The sequence below is a fragment of the Astatotilapia calliptera genome, chromosome 3 (genome assembly GCF_900246225.1).
Source record: "Astatotilapia calliptera chromosome 3, fAstCal1.2, whole genome shotgun sequence".
Taxonomy (NCBI): Eukaryota; Metazoa; Chordata; class Actinopteri; order Cichliformes; family Cichlidae; genus Astatotilapia; species Astatotilapia calliptera.
In genome coordinates, this window is record NC_039304.1 from 11,234,044 (window position 1) to 11,259,259 (window position 25,216).

Below are 25,216 nucleotides of genomic sequence, written 5' to 3' on the forward strand. Positions count from 1 at the left end.
CAGACCAAATCAGATGATTAAAGAGGCTGTGTCGATGTAAACATCTTTTCATTTCCCTTCCTCCGGGTCTCTCTGTGCTTAATCTTTGTAGACAGCATCTTCATTAAAACAAACACTCTGTGACCACTTCTCTTTTGCTGAAATCACCGCGGATGTGCAGAAATACCTGTGCTCTGCAAACGGGAGGACTTGGCGTGGAAGAATGCTGTGGCCTGACAGACAAACTGCAGCAACTTCTACTCTAACATTACCCAACTAAAAAGATGCTCGATTTTCTCTTAATACTTTATTTTTTCCTCTATAAATATGTGGATATATATATTTTTTTTTTCTGTCAGCTTAAAGGCCACAGTGAATAACAGCGGCTCTCCTTGTCCTAAGCAAACTGTGATAAGTATCCAACTGAAGGGTACATCAGGCTAATAGTAACTTTCTTTATCCAGAAATGGGTTTAACACTCCCAAAGTGCTCAGACTTTTTTCCTCTTTGCTAGGTGACTCCTTCCTCAAAGATCGTGGGTGACCTGGCCCAGTTCATGGTGCAGAACAACCTGACCAGAGCAGAGGTGGAGGAGAGAGCGGACGAGTTGTCCTTCCCCCTCTCTGTCGTCGAGTTCCTTCAGGGATACGTTGGGATACCACACGGAGGATTCCCTGAGCCGTTCAGATCTAAGGTACTCATATTGGAGTCTTTGTATATAATTCCAATAAGGATTTGTACAAAAGCATTCATTTATTTATTTAAAAACCATTTAACTTCCAATCTGCTGGAATTAATGGACACGGCTATTTAGATCACAAAATACTCGCTCAACATTTGTCCTTCACGTCCTTCACTTGTGCCTTTTTGTAACAAACACGGGCCAGAGAGCTTCATTAAAGGTGTTACACACATGCAAACACTCAAGTTGTGTTTCATGCTTTATCTCATCTGGCACAAGCTGAAAACAGTTTCTTTGCCTCTGCTCTTCTTTTCTCGTCTCCTCACGAGTGCATACAGCGAGGGCGACCGCTATGCGCATCAGGGGGCCACCAGCATGACGTCTCCTTGGGAGTTACAAGAACACACAGAGGATTTAAAAAATGTCACAATTTCCCCAATGTTTCTAACATAGTGGCTAGTTGACATTTCTGAAAAGTTTTTTTTTTCAGTATTTCCTTTTCCATCTAATATATTGAGCAGTGTAAGTGTGTAGATGTACAGTTAAAGGGACTTTTTAATACTTTAATGTATTCCCCCACTGGTCAAGTCATTTTTAAAGCCTCAGTTCATAGCTTAGTTTTATCTTAAACGATCTGTTGGTTTGTTTTTGTCGTCATTTGGCTCCCGTCCTTCCCTTTCTTTGTTTGTTTGAAACATCGCTTGTCCTCCTGCCACTTTTCTTCTTCCTCAACCATAATCAGATGTTTTTTATTTAGTTGTGATGGTATATTGGTGTGTCTTATGTTTTTAAATACTTTGTCTGGTGAGTCATTACCATTTTAAAAAGCGCAGATAGCTGCTGTGTTCATTCCGGTCATCAGGTTTGGTTTATGTGGTTTTCTGTTAAGTCAGCATTCACGCTGCAAGATGCTAAAGTGTCACTGTTTTCTTTTTTCATTTAACTTGTTATTTAAGTGGATATTTGCATTCCAAATAATGCAAAAAAGTCACCAGGCTTTTTTAAAAAACAACTATCAGAGCTGCAGGTTGCATCGTAGTGTGTACTCCGAGTAAATACTTCATACGAAATCCTCTCATCTCAGCCAGAACATCTGACTAAATCTCTCGATATTCAGACACCGACAGCCCGTCAGCACCGAGGGGCAGTTGAGCGCACAGCATAACTTCAGTCGTTCATTCAGTTAAATGATGACTACCACAGTTTACTTTTGCTTTGATTTCATTGTGTTTTAATTTGTGTGCTATTGTGTTTGCCTATGTCGACACGGAAGCCGCACAGCTGAGACCTAAATCTGATATTCACTCTCACACACCATGTATCAGCATGACTGATTTACATAACCTCGGCTCAGACGTGAAAAGACACGAGAGGAATTTTGTTTAACGGAAAGAAAGTAAAACATTTATCACATTATCTTTAGAAAGCACAGCTAGCTTGTGACTACTTTGCCTTCAGTCATTGACCTTTAGTTGCTGCTGTGTCGCTCATCTTTATTAATGCATATAAGCACACACATGAAATAACCCCAGCTGTACGCTGTAGCTTAAGGTTATATTCGTACACTATCAGCAAAGAAGCAGCAGTGTTTCCTTAATGGTGCTTCGGTGGTGTTAATTAGCTGGTGAACAGGCGTTCCATAATTATATCACATTCATTCATTTCTCAAAGGCTGTCGCAAAGTTACTTTCATTCCTTTGAATCATAAAGTGGTAACTGAGTTGTTTCCTCGTCTGGTGCGGGTGGAAAAAACACAATGGACAAGGGAAAAAGATGGGGGACAAGGTGGGAATGTGGATTGTGAGACTGAGGAAAGAGAAGTGTATTAGACCATCAGAAATGAAACGAGCTAATGAAATGAGTGTCATTAAAAATGCAGCATATCCCTCAGAGGAGCATACTTGAAAAGAAAGGAAAGGGGAAAACTGAGTGCGTGTGATGTTTAGGATTTCCCACAGAAATGTGGAGAGTCACCAAATAACCTTGGAGGAAGTTTCCTTTATTTGTTAATGGAAACAGACACACACACGGAGTCACTGTCTGTGTCTCACACTTAAACAATCAAGCATTTAGGTGTAAGGCCATCCTCAGAGGAGACTGTGCTAATGAGCAGGGACTCCAGTGAACCTGCTATCTTTGAAGTGCCTTTCTCGCACACGCACAAATGAGTAAGCTATCTTTGAACGGTTAGCTCTGTGACTAATAGAATTGCACTGGGCCCTTTCTCTAGAGATTTCTGCAGGGTGCACACACACGCTTGATGATGTTATGAAGATGCAAAGCAGCACACAAATTAGTAAACATAACAAATGTATACAGTTGTGGTAGAAAGTACGCCCTTTTTCAGTTCCAAGGTTTTACTTTTATCAGGATGCAATAAAAATCATCTGGTCCTCAGCAGGTCTTAAGTTAGGTCATTATAACCTCAGATAAACTGTAAAACATAACTGATTTCACTGTTATTAACAAAATAAGCTGATAAACAAATACAATCAATGAACTGATCATCAGCAAGTGTGTGTGCACCTCTGCATGTATTATCACAATGCCAAGGAGGAAAGACTAAAAGCAACGACTTGGAGAAGCAACCGTTGCTGTCCATCAATTTGAGAAGGGTTGAAAGTTTACAAACAATTTGATGTCCATCATTCTACAGTGAGAAAGATTATTCACGAGTGGAAAATATTCAAGACAGCTGCCAATCTTCCCAGGAGTGAACATCCCAGCAAATTCTCCCCCGAGGTCAGATTGTGCAACGCTCTGACCAGAAACTGCAAAAAAATACAAATATAACATCTCTGACTTTACTGGCGTCAGTTGGCGTGTTAAGAGTGAACAAGTATCACTTGTGTGGGAGGGTGGCTAGCCGGGAAGCCTCTTATCTAAAAAGAACATGGGTCTACAAAGTTGCATCTCAACTAAAGCCACAATACTTCTGGAACAACGTCCTTTGGAGAGACAAGACCAAAGTGGAGGAAACGAAACAGCAGAGCAGCACAAACACCTCATAGCAACTATCAAGCAAGGTGGAGGAGGGGTCACCTCACCATGACCCCCTCTGTATATTGCAATATTGTGTGACGATCTTCTGACAACTAAAGCTTGTCTAAAACTGGACCAGGACAGTGAAATCTGTAACAGAATGGCCCAATCAAAGAACAGATCTCAAACTGATTGAAACCTTAACAGATGCACACAAACAACAATGACCTGAAGCAGCATTTGTAAGAAGAATGGGCCAGAATTCCTCCACAGCATGTGAGAAACTGATGAATTGCTTTGTGTACGACTTTAAGTTGTTGAAGGTGCTTCTATGACCTACTGAGTCATGGGATGTGCTTAGTTTTTCACACTATAACATAGACCACAAAGGTCAGCACCAAAGACACGAGTGAAAACGCAAAGTCTTCCAGTAGCTTCCTCCTTTTGCATGTTTCAGGAGACAAAACAAGGGTTCCTACTCTTTACAGCAGCCTTTAGATGAATTGACACTTCTCAACATGATCTCCTCAGCGCACATTATTATTAGCCCCAGATCAATTGTCTCTTTCAGACACCAGCAACTGTGTGGGCAGATAAAATGTCATATCATTGGTCTTAAAGCAGTGTCTGTATATTGCTTCTGAACAGTTTCTTTGAATTGTCATTTATTTTTGTCACGTGTAACGCTGCAGTCATGTTTGATGGGCTGATAGTAGCTTACTGGCTGAAATGAGGGAGATGGAGAGAACTAAAGTAGAAACCACCGCAGAGCTTGACATGACAGTGCTGCTGTTTTTATGTAAATGTAAAAAAAAAATAACTTAAGTTTCCATTCTGTTTCTACTGCTTCTCTCCTCCTTTGTGCCTCAAAGCATTCAGTGCATCTGTCTTCCTCTTCCTCTCACTCTGTGTCAATTTAGTGTTTTTGACAGGTTCAAGTTTTTATGTAAAGCTGTGAAGTACAATGTGAAGGTTTTACCATCACTTTAGATATTTCACATGCTTCCACCTCCCATGGGGACGTTATGAAGAAAATCCAGAAAGACTGTATGACTTTATAAAGTTTTAGTAAATAGTTTGTTCGGGACCCTCTTTTGCTTATTTTTTCCCCTCTCATTTCATCTTCATTTCCTCCTTTTCCGTTTCAACATCCTATTTCAGGTGCTGAAGTCTCTTCCCCGCATTGACGGTCGACCTGGTGCCTCTCTGCCACCTATGGACTTCAAGTCCCTGGAAGAGGGCCTGCGAGCCACACACGGGGATGACATCACCCCTGAGGATGTGATGTCAGCAGCCATGTACCCCAAGGTGTTCCAGGAGTTTAAGGAGTTTACTGGTGAGTGGACCGACTGGAAATAAACTGTAGGGTTTATGAGACTTCTTTTTTTTCTGTTTCAATTTTTGTAATTTAACTGCTGTGTGAAATGTGTGTTTAATCACACTGCATTCGTGTGATTAAACAAGTCTTAGTTTGTGGTATGTTGTTCTCATTTGTGTTACTACTGGGGCTTGAAATTGGTACCAGCCAAACTTGGGTCAGGAACGCAGAGTATAAAGTTGACCCATTTGGTGCAAATATTTTTGTGTTTGGAGAGAGAAATCATCGTAATTCCAACTTGGTCTAAAGGCACAAGCTTGGAGCAAGAAATGACTAATGTAGCAAATTCAACAATAAAGGTTACATATGAATCAGATTTGACTGGAAGCAGTTTGAAGCTGCTGCCTGGATTGACCTGAGTTTAATTATTCTTTGTGGAGTTAGGACGTTGTTAGTTGTTAGTCTGGCGTTGGCTCTATGTGAAGGTTTTTAATTAATGTGCAGTTGTTCCTTCAATAGCGGGCTAGGCTCTATACAACCCTTAATCTAATGTGAACACTCATTCTTTTATGAGTGTTTCATATTTACAATATTTACCAAAACAAGCCATTTTTTAAAGCTGGATATTCTGCAGTTTCTCCCGTGTGGTGTGATGAAAATGAGCTATTATGCATCAGCATATGGGAAGTTTGGTGGGAGTTTAATAAAAGGCACATATCCGGGGCCTGTTCTCCATATCTAAGTTTATATTTTAGTCTAATCAAGCTGATAGGAGTTTGGCTTGATCCCAGATCATCCAGTGGATGTAAAGTCAATCCTACACGGCAGCGAGTTTAATTACGCAAACAAGATTAAATGATTAAACTGAAGCTGTGGGATTCTTCCTGGACAGCATTTCAGGGAATCAGAAAGGAAAATCCTTTTTCCTTTCTGATTCTTTAACTTGAGAGATTAATTTAAGTTGGAGGGACCTGGTTGTGGCTAATTTGCCAACATCTGGGGGAAAATGTGGGATTTCCTCCCTCTGCCCATCAACAGTTGTGGATGAGTTGCAGTAATTACAGCGAGGGACCTGTGATGTGACGGAACATCTGATGAACTTAAAATCAAGTCACTGCTGCTGCACCATGTCAGGGGCTCAGAGGTGGAGATCCTGCCTTCATCGTGCTCTAAACAAATCAGGATAGAAGATCTTTGTTCTGTTGACCTGTAGTTCTTGAAAGTACAAAGGTGTTTGCATTTTTACTTTGTGACTGACTTTTATGACGCGTAAGCATAAAGGCATGATGTAATGCAGTTATTTCTATTTCTTTTTCACATTTTAGATCAGACGTTTTTTTGATTTTATTTTTTTTTTAAACTCCTCTTTTCTTATTTCTGTTGAAGTTTTCACTGTCAGTGTGAATTATCTCAGTAAGTTCCTGATAGAATCATAGATTTGCTGGTCGTGGTTTCCAGTGTCGATATGTTTCCCATTTGAATGACCACAAGAGTACACCATCAGTTCGGATGATTGAATTCGGCCTGGATAATCTAATTCTCTTGTGGCTCTGAAGAACCATACAAGCGTTATCAAGATTACTGATCCTGGATCAGAGAGCTGATCTCTGAACTTTTTTAACTGATGTGCAGAGAACTGGCGCCGACACTGTTTCTAACAAAAACGGCACTTCCTGTTTTCTTTTTTCAGCCAACTTTGGCCCAGTGGATTGTCTCAGCACCAGGCTGTTCTTGGATGGACCCAAGATTGCGGAAGAGTTTGAGGTAAGTAACCACTTACACCATTCTCACTGTTTTTACATCACTAATCTAATTGTTTTTCCTGCCACGGCTTTGTTAGCTTGTTACGCTCACAATATCATCTTTAACATGCATGAATCACCACACGGACACGTAAACGAGGTTAAAAACTTCCCCCTATTAAAGCAGGATTTTAACTGAGTAAATGTTCTTGGATTCAGTTAGCTGATGAGAAATGACTTGAGTTAAGTAGAGTTCATTAAATGAGTTGTTTTCAGCCTAATTCTTGTGCATTCAAAGCCAACCTTCATAGGATATTAAAGGAGATTAAATAAATAAATGCTAACAATGCACAAAAACCCCTGCTGTCTGTGGACACCTCTTTTATCATTTGCTTTTTTTTGGAGGGAAGTGGGGTGAAGAAAAGTGCACGTTATTGTTAAGCAACTGTCACTAATTGTATCATAATACATTTAATCTTAATTCCTCTAATGGCCCAATTTTATCTTTAATTAACTCTGATGTTTTAACAGTTTAATAAAGAAAAGACGTTATCTGCAGGAAATGATCTTTCCGTCAGTGCGGATGACTGAGGTTTGATTCGGTTTGGTGCAGTCACAGTGAAGTGCTGATAACAGTGGGAGGACGGAGATATTAGCAATTTACCAGGGGAACAACAAACAGGATTTCTGATCCCTGTGGCCAGCAGATTGGCCTTCCTGCACTGAAATAGCAGATTAATTTAGTTGTATGATGTTTGAGACGAGGCTTGTGAAAACTACTGGGACCAACATGTCGTGCCAAAAATTTTAACTGGTGCTGACTTATAAAGATTATAGTGTTCGCTTAATCTGCAGCAGAGAGGCAGCTGAACAGTGCAGTCAGAAGAAGCAAAACACATGAGTTGAATCATTTTGCATGTAAGTACAGGTAATAACTGGCTGTCACCTAGTTTCTGCCACTTTCATAATGTTACACGAGTAGAAGCAGCAGGATGGAGAAGAGTTTAAACTTTAATAAATATGCAGTCAGCAGAAATAATGTCAGGTATTTGCCGTGCTTATTAAACAGTTCTCTATGAAAAGGAGACGGCACGTTTAAGGACACTCGTTTGTTTTTTATAATTTTTTTCCCATTACTCATTAACACTTTGAGTAAAACTTAGCCTAAAATGATTGTTAAAGTTCAGATTGAAGAGCAGATTGGAGTGTGATGTAGCTGCTGACAGAAACTTTTGCTACAAATGTCACAGTCGCGTCTGATCACAGAGAAACGTTTTCAGATGGATTTGGTCTGTTAACGTAATAAAACTGTATTAATAACCTTTTGTTTTCCTTCAAAATCTATCCTGTAATTTTACATGAGGTTAGACATGATTTTGGTCTGTTTAATGCCAGATCATGTAGGAAGATGAGCGACTCGGTATTGAGGGAATACAAATGGTACTCTATTAGATTTCTCTGTCCCTAAAGAGTAAACTCACTCGGATACAAACAAAACTATTATTAGTTGTAGTTTAGTAATGGACTAGAATAGTAAGAGACTTCAGTTTGGGTGAAGAGGTGTGGTTGTACCTCTGACCAGATGGCATCAGTACAAAACAAGTGAGCAGGAGGTGAGGCAGGGCAGAGATGTCTGTGACATTTTTTTCTTTTTTAACTTCACAAGGTCTGAAGTGACCTTGTGAAGTATTTTTGTTGCTGCTTTTTTATGACTTCTATAAAAGGATGATTAAGATTTGCAGCCCTTCCTGTGTTTTTGTTCTTTAACTTAACTAAACCTACACGCGTGACAATTACATGTTAACCTTGTGAAGTGTAAAATGAAGCTGATTATAACAACATCATGAAACTGAACTGATTCCTGTCACCTTGATAAATTGAGGAAACCTGAAAACCTGCTGCCTTTGGTGTCACTGTACACTGTAACTAAAATGTTACAGTAACACTAACTAAAATGTTACAGGAACACTAACTAAAATGTTACAGTGTAACTAAAATGTTACAGTGTAACTAAAATGTTACAGTGTAACTAAAATGTTACAGTGTAACTAAAATGTTACAGGAACACTAACTAAAATGTTACAGTGTAACTAAAATGTTACAGTAACACTAACTAAAATGTTACAGTGTAACTAAAATGTTACAGTAACACTAACTAAAATGTTACAGTGTAACTAAAATGTTACAGTGTAACTAAAATGTTACAGGAACACTAACTAAAATGTTACAGTAACACTAACTAAAATGTTACAGGAACACTAACTAAAATGTTACAGTGTAACTAAAATGTTACAGTGTAACTAAAATGTTACAGTAACACTAACTAAAATGTTACAGGAACACTAACTAAAATGTTACAGTGTAACTAAAATGTTACAGTAACACTAACTAAAATGTTACAGTAACACTAACTAAAATGTTACAGTAACACTAACTAAAATGTTACAGTAATACTAACATTTTAGTTAGTGTTAAATGTAAAATGTTACACTGTAACACTGTAACTAAAATGTTACAGTCTACAGTAACTCCACCCTAATCTCAGCCATTAGTTCGACTACTATTCTGAAGCCTTAAGTTTGGTATTTTTAGCTGTCACCTTGTTGGTTTTTTGGATTCATGTAGAAACCAGGGACCATTCATGGAATTATGGTGGTGACTTATCTCTCACAAGAAAGCTACATTATGGCTTATTGAGTTCTTTGTCTGCTTTGCTAGCGGCCATAATTCCCCAAAAGAACACTAGAATTAAAGATTGTATTAAAGAATTAAAACAAACAAGAATATACTGATTAGGAAATGTTTACTGAGGTCTGAAATAATAAAAATACAAGTGTGCCGTATGCATTTTCTCATAATGGACTGGTACTAAGGATCGCTCACCTAATCACACACCTTCATACAAGCTCTTTTTTTCTGCGCTACCCTCCTGCTATATTATATAACAATCACACATACTCATCAGTTCGACCCGCTCTACCACCTGAGCCACAGCTACATCATAAACTTCTATACAATTAAATTTGCCGTTGCAGCTGGAGGAGTTGCCATCTGCTGTCTGTGCAAGCATTTGGCGTACAGGATCTATACTAAAAGATTTTTTTTTGATCCCCTAAATGTGCCTCAATTTGAATATTTCAAATTAAATATAACTATGAAATCTTAAACTACATGGACAAAATATAGCCAGCTAACTAAATCAGCAGTCAGTTCGTCGGTACTTGCAGTCGCCCTGCAAAATGAGTCACTGAAAACCTTTAAATCCATAAACACATTATTTTAACTCATTTTACATATTTTTTTCTCTCTAAATATGAAAAAACCTCCAGTTCTCTTGTAGAGATTGTGTGTGTTCAGCCTCCTGTTGCTGTTTTGGTTGAATGTAGTTGGAGGCTTTTCAGAAGTATTCATGCTCATAAATATGGGTGTGTTGTAGAGAAACCCCACAGATTTATTTTCCATGGTGTCTTAAAATCTACTTTTTAAGTCTTGTGCATTGAGAGTGTGTGATATTCTGCTGCAAGCTCAGTGAGTAATCGGCCTACTCTCCCCTCAGCCTTCATACATCGTCCTTATTTTGTTTTCATATGTTAAACTAATTGTCTATATAGTACATATTTCTTTCATAAGGGTTCTTTTCTGTACTCTACGTCAAACTCTCTAATCTTTTGACGAGTATTAAAATTCCAGTATATTCCTAACAGCCTTCATACATTATAAATCATCTGATCCTCCTGCATCTTTTTCTTCCTTTCAGAAATTGCTCTTCATTCCCTCAGTATGACTGCCGCACACGGATCCGACTGACAGTGATTCAGAGCAGTGAAAGGCAACCATGTTTAATTACGGCTTCATTTCAGTGCAGCAAAATGTTTCCAGGCTGGTGTTAATTGATTTTTATATTACCGGAGACATAGGAAGCACTACTACCCTCCTGCTGTATTATTAGGAAAAATCCACTGTGCTCATTTAGTATTGACCCTAAAGACTCGCAGCTCCACCTCATCCACCCAAATCATTTGATGCCTCGAGTTAGAATTCTGTAAGGGGACCCATACCCAGACCCCTAACCACAGATCAGAATAAAACCTTCAAACATTTGATTAAGCCTAAGCAGTTTTAGCATGTAATTATTTGCTTTGAATTTGCAGTTTGGGATACATTGTTCAGCTCCTTTCACACTCGGCAACATACTAAATAGTCAGTGTGAATAGCAAGAAAAAAAATCTGCAATTTTAGAGGAAGAAAAGCAAAAAGTATCAATAATCAGTCTTGCCTATTGCTGTATCGACTTTCCTTCCATTTAAAATGATTTCCTAACTGTCCTTCCTTTAAACTGAAGACTTCATATACACAGCCCGTCTTACCTTTCAATGATTCTGTTTGCATTTTCCCTGCCTAAGTGTCTGTCATTCACACTTACCGAGTGCACTGATGTTTCTTTCCAACCTCAGCTGTCACCTCGTCTTGCTGCTGTTTATCTAATCTCCTCTCCGTCAGAGCTATTGTCGTTTTTTTTTTTTTTTTTTTTTTTTTACTTTCACTCAGTTTTGTGCTCAACATCAGTCTTTGCCACAGAAACGAGCCTGCCCCTGTTGTCATGACGATGGGCACTTTCATCAGATCGGATCCGATTAGCGGTGCCGAGCAAACCGTGGAATGAAAACATGTCAAAGAGTGACCCGTCGTAAGGAGAGTGAGTCACCTCACGGAGGCTAAAAGACTAGAACGACTGATTTCAGTTGTCTCATTGCTGTTTCACTGAATTTAAGCGTGAATTGTTACTATTGTAACTGGAGTTCTCTGGAGTTGGCATGGTTTTATATTGCGCGTATCGACGGTGAGACATTGTGCTATCGGCTATATTCGCTTTTTTCTTCCTATATTCTTCAGGACATACCGTCTGATACATAATGCATTAGTTTCCTTAGGTGCCGCGTGCCTTTATGTTTGAAAGCCAGAGTTATCACCAGTGAAATATTAATAACCTGGCAGTCGAGCACCTATCAAAGCACCACTGACAACGTTAACAGACAGGCAGCCGTCACTGGGGGGAGTTTTGAGTTGCATGAGTTCCGGGCGAATTGACTTTTTGGCCATGTGAGATGTTGCATTTGATGAGACTCTGACAGCTTGAGTGTGAAGTTGGAGATGGACTGCGTGGTGGCCAAATGAGTGACGGCAACAAAAAAAAGTCCAGTGCGCAGAAGAGTAGGTAGCATCGTGTCAGTTTGTGACAGTTATCAATTGGTGTTTGTAGCTTTGGCCGTACTGACTAGTTTGTAGAATTACAGTAAGTTTTGTGAAAGCAGAGAAAAGCCCAGAAAAACAGGAAATGGTTAGTTTCTAGCTGGAGCTTTGTAGGTGCTTCTGACAAATCCGAGGTGATAGCTGTCAATACACGTGACTTTTGCAGTGCAGATGCATTATTAACTGTGTTCTTGTAACTGACAGTGTTTATGAGCTTTTGGCAGATAGTCTGTAAAAGACACAAAGTCTTGATCAAAAATGATTTAGCCAGCACATCTTTTAGAGCTCAGCGCTGGACCCAAAGCCTGCAGCAGCTGATGTTGTGGGAATCGGATATAAAGGCTTTCACTGTAATCATATATTGTTCCGCACTTCCCATCAAGGTTGTTGGAAATCTAGCGAATAGGCCAAGAAAGGAAAGCGAGCCTCAAACATTTGTTCTGAATATTGTAGAGAACTATGATCGGATTTGTATTTATTTTTATGAATCCTGCTGAGTCCTGCTGCGCTGGCCATTTACACATGTCCCTCTTATAAGAGAAGTTACCACTTTGGAGAAAAACAAACATCTGATGCCTTTTTTAATGTCCACACATACATAAATATACACCTACTCACGGGTTACTGGTCAGTCCATAGCAGTCATGCACCCACACATGCATACAGCACTAAAAAGAGGCGGAGGACGACATCGCCTTACGTGTATCTGGCATGTGCTGATGATTCAGTGTGCTATTAATCATGTTTGACAGAAATATAAACACAGATTTTCACAAACACGGAGTCATTTATTTACCGACCATCACCGCTAATGTGCGCAGACACCGACACATAATCTCATTACTGTCACGGGCGACACAAGTCATTAATAAAGTCGCATCAAAGACATCGTGTTAAGCAGAAAGGGAAACTTGTTTAACGCAGGGATATGATAAACAAAAATGGCTAAGCAGGTGAGTCTGACAGGAGGCTGGTGCGTAAAGGCGAGAAGAGCACTAATGTGTCGCTGGGTTAGAAGAGATTCATGATGTGTGTATGTGAGACACAAAAAAACAGTATAGTGGTAAGAAACCAAAGCAGGAAGCAGCTGAGTGTTTGGTCTAAAAGTATTTTATTGGCTTTGAAACCATCAATGTAGTTTATCTGATGTTGTTAAGTGCAGAAGAATTTGTTATACATACTAATTCTAAGAAGGTCCTAAGTCTGAGGTGTGCAGTTGTTTTAGTAGGTATACTGACTTTAAATAACTTCTCTTGCTTATCTGTGGGGCTCAGAACCTGAAGACTGTAGGTGGTTAACTGTGAAACAATAGAAGAGGTGTAATGTAGAGAAGCTTATGCAACAAAGGTGGCGGCTGCAGACAGCACACAGAAGTGTTGGATTTTATAGTTGCTTATACATTCACATCTCTAACAAAATAATCAAAAGATTCCTAAATGGTTAGAAACTCTTCTTATATGCAGTTAGTGTTTTATATAGGAACGCCTGAGAGGAGATGTAGTGTAGAAGACACACAGATGGAAAAAGGTAGGCAGCTGTGTTTTTTGCAAAGCGCTGTCAAGGGCCTAACAAAACAGCATCAGCTGCAGAGAAGTTTAGTGTAAAGGAATGTGAAGAAGAGAGAGAGAAGGCAAAAGCTTGCAAAGAACGAGTCGGAGCACCCAGAGAAAGAGAATAAAATTAAGATCAATACATATCTGCAGCATCGTGTATTTTTGTCTTTGCGCTGAGGTTTAGTTTGGAATATCAATGGATACTCAGCAGCTCAGATGGCAGTGTGGGGTACGAAGGGAAGCATAAACAAAGTAGGAGACGCGGAGAGCTACACAACAGATAAGAGAAGCCGAAAGAGGCAGATGATGGAAATTAATAATGGCATGAGAGTCGCAGTGGCCCCAGAAATAGGTAACAAAATAACAATACAAAATAGAAAGCCGTGACACACGGGAGGACTGACAAAGAGCGAGATTGAAAGCCAGAGAGAAAAAGTTGGACAAATAGAAAGACGGGGAAAAATGAGTTTCCACCCAGTGAGATGAGAGATTTGAGAAGGGCTGTGAGATAAATGAAGAAGTAGAGCGGCTGGTGTCGAGGGGAAGACCGGCAAGCCAGAAAGCACGACTGACCAGAATTGATATGAGAAGGTGGTCGACCTGCTTGTGCTTCAGAGATGAGGCGCGTCTGTCTTAAGACACACAGGTAGCAAACAACAGAGTGAACAGCTGTGCAAAAGACAGGAAGCATTTTTCGCCTCCTCTGGCCCGCTGTCATGTCTCTGTCATTCCCCCTGCCTGCCTCTTTATTTCTCTAATTGTCATTCTGTCTATACCACGTCTCCTCTATTTGATGTCTGAATTGACATGTCTGGTAAAAGTAAAAACCGATTCAGTTTCTAGCCTCAGAGGACATGTGCAGAATGAATATGGCTGTATGTATATGTATATACAGCAGATGGAAACCCACATTTAAATATATAAATGAATGAATGAATAAATAAATTATATTTTTCTGCATCACTCCCAAAACATGAATTTTGGGCCAAAATGGAAACTTTTGGTGAACAGAATTAATTCTACCACACACACAGACGACACAGTGGTGTGATCTCAGTCAGTAGCAGCGCAGCATTTCCTCCTCCTGCTCTTATAGCACTAGAAGCAGATTGACAACCACCCAGGAGCCTGCTGGAGAAAAGGGGCCAGAGTACAATAATAGGTTTTTGTTTTAAAAAGAAAAACAAAAAAAACCTCACAGCTAATCATTTGAGTCGCTCATGTTTTCTGAGGTCATTTGAGAGGTTGTCAGTTAACCTTATGAATCTGATTTTCAGTGAAAGAAAAATGACTCCTTAAATGATTCGAAAACACACAGGCGTGTGTGACATGTTTTTAATGTGCAGACAGATTTGACCGAGTTGAAATACGAGCTATTCAAGTCACAAAAGAGCACAGAAGCGTGGCTCTATATGCAAGTTGACTCAGCGGGGGATGGTGTCGCATGAGAAAAGTTTATCTGCAGGAGAAAAAATATTGGACGTGTATGCAGAACACCAGAGTGCATTATATAACTGCCACCTGGCGCCTGGGATTTGAGTTTTCTTTGACATAAATAGGCACAAACTGGTGTATGAATATTCAAAAGACTGGAGAAAATGAACTTGAATCAAACGGCTTACAGACTGTAGGCCAAACACGGACTCTCCTCATAGTTGTCAGCTGTGTTTTATTTGCAGGTCAGTGGGCAAAGAACAGGAGTCATCAAATTGGGGTTCCCTGGGTCAGATTTGGAGCTAGATTATAGAAATGCACCGCTTCTCTTGATTGAATCAACAGTTGCTTTCTATTAAGTACTCTGTGGTTCTGTCACATTTGACAGACAGAGGCAAAATTGCAGCACTGCTTACAGACCACAGACTTTAAGAGGTGTAAAAAAGAAATACTTACAGGACTTAAATTATTTACAGCCGTTCTTTTTCAAGGTCAGATGAGCCCTGCTCCATTTTTATTCTATGATAGAGAAGGCAGGTAGAAGATTCAGAGTTGATCTCAAGTGTTGCACTTGCACATGGTAGGTGTTCACTGGAACTCTCAATGTAAGGTGCAGAAAGATGTTGATGCAAGTAAAGGGTGGTCATCATCAAGCAAAAAACAAACAAAATAAAAGTATCACAGAGGAAAAAAGGAGCCAAATCGGCTATGTAGTGCATTCTTAGAAAATTAGGAATGCACTGGCCAGCTCAGATTGAGCCAAATGCTGCACAACCGATTGGACAACGTTTCACAGTGCCGAGTTTTTGGGGCGAAGAAATGTGATATTCTTCAACGGTCATGTCAGTCACCTGATCACAAACCAGCAGAGGATGCTCTTTAGTGCATGAAGACAAAACTGAGCAGTAACTCGATGCAGGTGCAGTGAAGGCCTGGCCGAGCATCTCAAGGGGAGAAAAACACCATGTGGTGATGTCCACAAGTTCTTGGCTGCAAAGGATTTTTTTGAAAACCAGGGCAGTGCAGCGGTGTGGCGGTTAGCACTGTCACCTCACAGTGAGAACGTCCTGGGTTTGAATGCAGCCGGTGTGCCTGTTTTGTTATGTCTGCATGGGTTCTTTCTGGGTGTTCTGGTTTCCTCCCACAGTCCAGGGACTGGGTTAATTGTCGAGTGCAAGCGGAAGAAAATGGATGGATAGACGGCATTTAAAATGATCCTTTGTGTATTTTCACAATAGTGTTTATGTCTGAAATGTCTAAAATGACTAAGCTTTCAAAGCTTCCAGTTCTGACCAACACGTACAGCATGAAAGAGCCTGCATTTGTCCCGCAGTTAGGAAACTCACATTATTACAAAAGCAAAGTGAATTAAAAACACTGTAATTATATGTGCATACAGTACATTAGTCCTCCTCACAAACCATTGCATCATTGCTTAGTTGTGTTTTCTTCTTTATAGACGTAATTATTGATGTTTCCTATTGTTATAGCTAACAAGTTTAAAAAAATATTGCAGAGACTTTGAACTAAATGGGAACGTTTTTATGCTTACGGCCTATTTGTGTGGTTTAAAGTGCTTGCACACTTGGTTCAGTTAATTTGAAGGGACACTGCCTGCAGTGTGAACTAAAAACACAGATTGAATCTATCAAAAAATTTACATTTGATGATTCTCTGATAGCAGAAAGCGATTTTAGCAGCAATTTAAACTCCAAACTGCCGTTCAAAGAAGTGTCACACAAAGCGTGTTTTAGGCTGTGATTAAGAAATTTGCATAAGCCTGTTTTTTTTGTTTTTTTTAACCCCACTACACTATTATGTTAAGAGCAGTATTAACCCACAGCCCCTAGTCTAAATGGTTGGCACTTAGTGGTTTGAGCTCAGCGCTTCCCAAACACATACACCACATTAGCAACAGAGCTAACATGTAAGGTGCTTCCTGTAAACGGGGGCAATTCTTTGTTCGCCGTCTTACGCAAACACACTTCAGCACACGCAGGTTAAGTAAAAAGCACCGAGGTAAAATAGATACAGGAAATTAACTGGATGTGGTGACATTAAAAACCGCTTTAAAAAAAAAAACGCTCTTATTGAGTGTCAAATAAAAATTCTCACAGACATAGGATGTCTTGTTGCTTTCAGCCCACCCTAAAAGCAATAAGAACTCAGGAAGAGGAGGAAATATTGTCTGCCTAAGTTAACTTTTTCTCCTCCAACAGGCTCTGCAGTCTTTTATTGCTGCAGCTGGACTTGTGAACTGAGTATCCATGTGTTAATTTCAGTCTTCTAATGCAATATAATCGCCGTCGCTTCCTCCTGCACACCGTCCCCTCTTTAATTTTTCTTGCCTTCTTCTCATCTTCTCTGTTGTGTTTCAGGTGGAGCTGGAGAGAGGGAAGATCCTCCACATCAAGGCCTTGGCACTGGGTGACCTGAACAAGGCCGGGCAGAGAGAGGTCTTTTTTGAGCTCAACGGACAGCTGAGATCTGTGCTTGTTAAAGACACAGTCGCCATGAAGGTACGCAGGAAATGTTTGGGGAGAGACGTGAGATACAGCTGGGAAAGTGGACGGGTTGATGACGTTGCAGAGAAATTAATACTTTTAATCAAAGGACAAACTTGCGAGTTGGTAAATGATGAATAACCGTTAGACTGGATAGTTTGAGTGAAAGATGGATATCCTTGAATTATAATTGTATAAAGCATGCAAGGGAAGATTCTTGAAAATTGTTTGGCACGTTGAAGTCGGATTTGAAAAGAAAAACAGATTTCGTGACAGACAGTCTATCCCTAGTGATTTTTATTCATAGAAACAGATGGTTGTGAAGTGTAGAAGGGGACTCAGCAGGGAGGAACATTTCAATGGGCAGTTATGACTATATGGATAGATCACTGCCTGGATGAGTGGATAAATGGCGACAGGCGTGTGTGGGGGTACTTGGAAGAGTGACTGACCAGACAGATGGATGCGTTATTTTTTGTCTTGTCTCTTCACCCAGGAAATGAAGTTCCATCCCAAAGCTCAGAAGTCCATCCGGGGTCAGGTGGGAGCACCGATGCCTGGAAAGGTCCTAGAGGTCAAAGTAAAAGTTGGATCCAAGGTCAGTCGATTTAGGGTTTTTACAGTTTTTCCCTCATCATGTGATCTCTCATTTCAATTAAAGTACTTCTGCTTTTTGTAATTGCTCTCAATGTTCTAACATTTGGATACTTGATCTGATCCCGTTGAGTCAATACAAGTCCTTTTTTCAAAGATTGTCTCTTTGGCCTCAGCAGCGAAATTCTTTTCTGTAAATAAATAGCAAGACAGTGGGAATAAATAACAAACAGGACAAATGTGTTCAAAGCGAGAGAAGGGCACATTGGAGAACAAAGTGCTTGGAAGTAGTGCACGCTGAACCTGAGACATCGTCAGAAGAGTCTTGTGCGCACTAAAGAGAAAAACCTCAGACATTGCTGTAGTAGAATCTAAATTTCAGAGTTTCATGAGACATAAACATCCAAATTTAAACCAGCTAGTTTTGTTCATCGATCTGTACATTTGACATTTTTTTATTGAGCTGTGCTTGCACTTCTTACAGGTGGAGAAAGGTCAACCGCTGTGTGTCCTCTCTGCCATGAAGATGGAGACTGTGGTCAACTCCCCAATGGCTGGGACCATTAAGGCTATTCATGTCACACCCGATGCTTCCCTGGAGGGAGATGACCTGATACTGGAAATTGAAGAATAGAGCGGAGGGGGGGAGTGGCAGTAGGCAGGCGTTCAGACGATATGATCCCGGAAATGGTGGCAGCTGGAGAAACGGGGAGAGAAATGAGGAGGAAGAGGAAGACGGGCGTTTGTGGCCCTAGATATGTACATATTCCTTTGGGTGCACTGGGGGATGCACAGTGAGGCCGTATTCATATCCAGATACCTGATGGGAGCAAAAATGTACGACAGTCCAAAACGGTGTATTGATTAGAAGAAATTTACTGAGTCCCCTGTTAAAGTAATTCCATAGTTGTGGTATTTAACTCAAATAATGGCATCTTTGCGCACATCCGTCAACTTGTGGAAAATAGCATTAAATATTTTAGAGTAAGATCATATATTTGAAGTGTGATACATTCCACTGCTGAAGTCTTAATCTAGTCTTAATGTGAGCTAAACATATCTAACGCTAACAGGGTTTTAACTACTTGCATTGCTGTTGCCTCACACATTCAACGTGAGTAGATTGAACTTTTTGTCTCTGACTGCTCGGTGATTTCATACTTTGCTGGTTTCAAAAGAGAAGAATAGATTTGTGGATGTATTACACAGTCGCTGTTGTTCGTATGGGAACAATCTTCATTGTTTTTCTTTGTTCACGGTGCATTCTGGGAATGTGTAATCACTGTAGCATTTAGGCACAACCCCCCCTCCCCAACATTTCCTTAGAAATGACAGCACAGTACACTGAGGGGCTGAAGAATGAAATCACATTTGGTCCATCTGGTTTTTAGACCATATTTTTGTATGGGGTTTTATTGCAAGAAGAGAAGCACAATAAAGATGGCTTGTTGACAAGGGCGCACCAGAAACATCTCATGTCGAAGGCCAGTGAAAGTAAGTGGTTTCCTTTTTTTAAACGATCTCTGCAGGTGTTTTCTTACTCATGTCTGATTTTAACCCCCACCCACCCTCAAAATGTGGATATATGCAAATCGGATTAGCGTTGGTTTGAACATGGCTCTTAATTCAAAGCGTATCTGTATGAATATTTAGAGGTATGTCGACACAGACGTGGCGTTTGAGGTCTTTTTAGAGTGTCTGGTTTGTGTGATGTTGGAAAAGTTGTCAGAGAAGCAGTTTGACGGTCTCTTCAGAACCAGAGATTATGGCGGATGGTCTGTCTGCATGGGGATTTTCAATGCTAGGTGTAAATGGGATTACATGGTGCTGTAATGGAGCCATGTGATGTTATTTTCTGAGGCTCTGCTGATTAATTTATGGATTAATTCTCTGTCAAATGATGTTAAATTAGCCGGACTAATAAGGGACTCTGGAGACTCCCAGCAGCAGCAGCACTCTGCTTTATACATCTATGTGGGTGTGTTTGTACCAATGAGTCAATGTGCACGCGTATGAGAGCAAATTCAGCCCCTCCCCCATAACACACCAGCTGATATTTAAATGTATTCACATGCACACCATACTCTGATGCAAAATATCCAAACTAGCCCCTAAGTGCTGTCTGGATCACAGCAAATAAATCTAATCTAGTGCAGAGGACTGTGGTTTTAGCTCTATAATGACTGTCCAGCACATTTAAAAACCAGTGAGAATAAACAAAAATTAGACTCAGTTTTGCCCCAGTGTTTCCTGCAGGCCTTTCACCCTAAAAAGCGATGACTGAATGTTGAATTACTCTGACCGGTGACAGAACAATCACACATCATCTGCAGAAAGTGTCAATGTTTCCTCATAAGGCAGTGAAGCATGCAGTGTTTGGGACAGCGAGCCAGGAGAGAGATCACAGCAGATTCCTTTCCCCAGATCATCTGTGCTCCTTCACAGAATACACTGATTGGGGGACAAAATTAAAATATCACTTTGTACTGCACTGGATTATTTCCAGCAGTTTTGCTCCATTACCTCTGAGAATGAATCCGCTTTCGAACCGTGCATCAATACTGAGCAGCGACGCCGTAGTTAATTGGGACTCTGTCTCCTCGCTCTCCCAGGCCACTGCAGTGCCTCGCTGTATCTCCTGGTTTATCATGTTTGACTCTTTTCAAAGAGACAAACTTGTATTGGTGGGATTTTTTTTATGAATAAGTGTTTCTGACAAGCTGTTGCGCAGTAATGTTAAAGTTCCTGCCTCCTCTTCTGGTTAGCGATCCTCGCTTACCTGCTTTCTCTGCCTCATCTACCCAACCACCTTTTCATTTATCCCTCCATCCCCCTGTCGCTTCCCTCTGTGTATATTTGCACATGTTAGATGATAACAGCAGTTCATGCAATAAAGTTTCAATGCTTCTCTTTGTCTTAGCCAGCAATCATTCTAACAGACATGCTTATGACAATGTACTACTGCTCAGTGTCTTGGGGAAAGAAGAATAAATTGGAGAAAAAGTACACACAGATGGAAAATGTTATTTGTTTCAGACAAGGGGATATAATGTCAGCCTATTCTGGAGCTCATGCTATCTACAGCTGAGCTGTCAGAATATGAAAATAGGGTCTGTGACATTTCCATTTTCCTTGTATCACGTCTTTTTTTTTTATGAAACAAAGCTGTTTATTTAGCAGAAATACTGCCTGCTGATTTCTTTCTCCATTACACCAAATGTTCACATTTATCAAGGGTCTTCTAAATCTACATTTCTTTCTAGTTTACTGTTGTAGTTTACATTTACCTGTTCTCAGTATGTTTGGGTCCTTTGAGAGACTGAGCTGGATTGCAAAAGAAGGAAAACGGATTGCATCTCAAAAATAAAAATAAAGTGATATATGTTCTCTGTACTTACAAATAAAGTTAGCTCTAACTAAATCTGAATCGTGTTGGTGTGCCTTGTATATTCTACACGATACATGTTATTATACCACAACACTGAAACTATTGACAGGTGCGTAACATCAGTGATCTTGTTATGATGTGATGTCCTTCCGGCAAATCCTGGGTCCTTGATTCATTTCTTTGACACGTCAGAAACGCCATGTTGCAGACCAAGCACCCACCCTGACAGCAGCAGCAGCAGGGAGATGGTCTCCACACACAGTTTAAGGAACACAGCAAAGAGCCAAAGTCTCCAAACTCCTGAGTCGAGCATCCACAGGTTGCCCTCTAACAAGATTGAGTCCTGTGGGTCATCAAGGGTCTCCGTGGATCAAAAGCTCTGCTGCTACCTGCTAGACACCTGCAGACGTCCCACGTCCCTGCCTGGGTCAGAGCAGTTTTCTCAGTGCACCTTCCCATTATTAGGCGATTATTTTGTGGCTAATTTTAGTAAAACCATAAGCACCGAAAGAAAAGCACAAAAGGCTCGAGTGGAGGGCAGCTTTGGTCTTTAAGAACTAATAATCTCAGAGTCCTTCGGTCAAAGTTTCCCTACAAACGTCGCGCTGATCTTCTCAGCTGGAGCAAAATGTGTATTTTATCTGAAAGCTGGAGTCGTGCAATTCATATGAAGCTGTCAAATCACAGCCCTTTCAGAACAATGTGTCCCACCAGTAATTAGATTTCACCAAGTGGGGAAAAAAACTTGGCATATACTGAAATCCTGCTGATCAATGCAAGAAAATTATACTCTCCGGTTTTCTCACCTTTGTTGCTGGAATGTGACAGGATCTGTTGGTGTGCTGGAGGCAGGCTGTTTGGGTTATTTTACATAAGTAGGTTCATGTTGTTTTCTCAGCCCACCCCTGCCTCTTATTAGCATTCAATCCGGGTGTGGTTGCGTTGAAGGATTTTTTTTTTCTTGATACTTTTCCAAATAACTTGATTCGTGTGTGGCAGGTTATGCATCTCCTCTGACACCCTGCTGTCTTTAAAGGGGTTCAATAGATCTGATTATCTACTTATTAACCGCACCGAATCACTCAAGTTTGTAGTTCAACTGGCATTATTGATCATGCTTCACTTACTCTGTGCATGCTTGCTGGGTGGATGCTGGCAGCTGACGCTGGTTGACATTCTCAAACTCCTCCATGGATCTAGTGACTCGGAGCGTCGCTAAGCCATGCGCAGTTGGCTTGCATCCACTCGGTAAAGTAGGTTAACTGAAGGTGGTGAGGGAGGAAATGGTGCCAGGATGGAAGAATAGCTTGGTGCTTAATTGTCGTCAGATTAAATCGCAGAGGTAATTTTGTGATAAGATGGATGTTGTGACCCACTTTTCAGCTGATTTGAGTGACGGCCTTGATTAATAATAACTTAATCAAATTTGCATATGTGGAAAAACAGAGATGGATGATAACAGTCGGCTATGACCTTGATTGGTTTCCTGATGTCGCGTGAAACAAACATGGTAAACTGTTTGAAACGGTCCTACAGCAGCTGCCTAAAATTAACCAATGTCAGCTGAAGGGAAGTTCAGTGTGGGTAAAGTCTTTACCTGAAGGACTCCAACTCAACACTAACCTTTCTAAATGTTACTGTATTACCCAGATGGGGGGGGGCGCTCTCATTTTCAAACTTCCAGCACATTTATGAATCGCTTCCTGTAGCTTTCATGTGCTCAGGATGCCAGCTATTGATGACTGGTAAGTATAAAACATTTAAACGCATTTACAACAAGTTTATTCTTAATTAGGTCTCTGCTGACTTTCTTGCGGTCAGAGCAATCATTTGTGTGTCAGCTGAATATTTATGGGGTGCTGATGATCACATTTATGAAAGGCCTAGTAATCTGCAATAACATTAATGGGTTCCCGTGGCAACAGAAATGTAATGCACGTTGTGTTACTGTGAATATTTCATTTTTCACGTGCGGAGCAAAACTTCAATTTGCTCTTAAAAATGAGGCTAAACAGACTAAAGCTCTTACTCCCTGTTAGGGCCACACCAAAGGCATGAGCTGTTGCCTTGTATATAATCAACTACTCGCTAGCTAAATAAAGCACTGGAGTTTAGGCAGATGGTATGTATCAAAGTAACATTCACATCGATGGCAGGACTCGAAGCTTCCCAGCAGAACATTGTCCAAAGCATCAAACTGCCTCTGCCAGTTTGTTTTTCCCCTGTAGTGCATCCTGCTGTCAGGTGTTCCACAGATAGGCGATGCACATGCACCTGGCCATCCATGTGATTTATCAGATCACGTCACCACCTGGTTCTCCATTGTTGGTGCTTTCAGTGGTGAACAGGGGTCAGCATGGGCGCCCTGTGGCTTTGCACACACATACAGAATAAAACTTTGATGCTGTGTATTCTGACACCTTTCCATTAGAACCAGCATTAACCATTTTGACAATTTGAGCTATAATTGGATCCCCATTATCCTGTCGTTCGTTTGCCACTGTTGCTTCCCATTTTGATGGATACTGACCATTGCAGACTGGGAACATCCCACAGGAGCTGCAGTTTTGGAGATGTTCTGTCTTTCCATCACAGTTTAGTCCTTGTCAAATTCGCTCAAATCCTTACAGTTGTCTATTTTTCCTGCTTCTAACATTGAGGATGTTTTGTCTAATCAGTGTATATGTAGAAAGACTTTTACTAACAAGCTTCCCAGAGATTTTCCCCATAATAATAGAAGGGGATGATTTTTGCTACCACTCCTTTAACTCATTTTTCTAAAAAGTTTTAACACATTTCATTCAGACAAAGTTGGCGAGATTTCTTTTTAAAAGAAAAAAATCCTTTACTTATACCTCGGATTCATCTCCAGCAGTCGCTTTCATAAATTTAACATTATTCATGACCACCTACAGGATGGAAAAAAAGCGCACGTCCTAATCCCCCATCTTTAATGTGCATTTCAGCAGGATGTCTCAAAATGGTCAAATCATATCTAACTCACCTAGCACAGTAAAAGTAATTTTTAAAAACGCAGTTGGACATCGTGCGTTTAACTTCAGCACCGTTTGCTGTTGAAATGAACATTGTTTCCAAAAATGTATTTTTAGTAATTGTACATTTTCATCTTCCCATTCTACCAAAATGTTCCCTAGAGAGCTAGAGACCACGATCTCTACCTCACAGGTGTCCTGTAGACCTTTTGTATGGAAAGACTTTCAAATATCAGAAGGGGACTGATGATGCCCGTGTCTCCGTAAACCGTGTTGAACCAGCATGCACAAAAGCAGGACCCCCACCCGAGTGGAATGTGGCCATCATTAAGACGCCTGCGCTTTCCAAACCTCTTTAAAAGGATCCATCTGAGGGCGGTCTGGTGATTAGGGTAAATGGGCTAGCTCTTACAGTACGCAGCACTTCTCTGCTCCAGCTTTCTATACTACAAACCTCACTCCTCCGTTCATACAGTGAACACATCAGGAGCAACTCAGGCTTCAGTATCTTGCCCAAGGATACCGTACAGCAACAAGGGATTGAACCACCAACCTTTCAAAAAGTGGACAGACACCCCAAGGCTGTGACGTATTATTCATGTTACATGCCCGGCAGCTGGAAATGCAGGATTGAAAGGTTTCCCAGGATAAATGTGAGCAATAAACAGTTGTGTGGATACTCGGTCACCCTTGCTTCTGAGGGAACTACTACAGTGCTGTGCAAAAGTCTTGAGCCCCTCATTTCTTTATTTTGCTTCGAGGGAGACACTTTCTTGCTTTTTCTTTGTTTTTTTAAG

At 40.6% G+C, this 25,216-nt stretch overlaps 1 protein-coding gene across 4 annotated transcripts in view; it reads left to right on the forward strand.

Moving 5' to 3' along the window:
- The window catches only part of pcxb (pyruvate carboxylase b), a 291,444-nt gene extending 269,979 nt beyond the window's left edge, over positions 1–21,465 (forward strand). For all 4 annotated transcript variants that reach the window (XM_026161745.1, XM_026161746.1, XM_026161748.1 and 1 more), the window contains exons 22-27: positions 494–673; positions 4,805–4,979; positions 6,652–6,725; positions 17,319–17,459; positions 17,941–18,042; positions 18,523–21,465. In XM_026161745.1, coding sequence (XP_026017530.1) covers positions 494–673; positions 4,805–4,979; positions 6,652–6,725; positions 17,319–17,459; positions 17,941–18,042; positions 18,523–18,672 — 822 coding nt within the window. In that variant the 3' untranslated portion in view covers positions 18,673–21,465. The remainder of the gene's footprint in view (positions 1–493; positions 674–4,804; positions 4,980–6,651; positions 6,726–17,318; positions 17,460–17,940; positions 18,043–18,522) is intronic.
- The last annotated feature ends 3,751 nt before the right edge of the window (positions 21,466–25,216 follow it).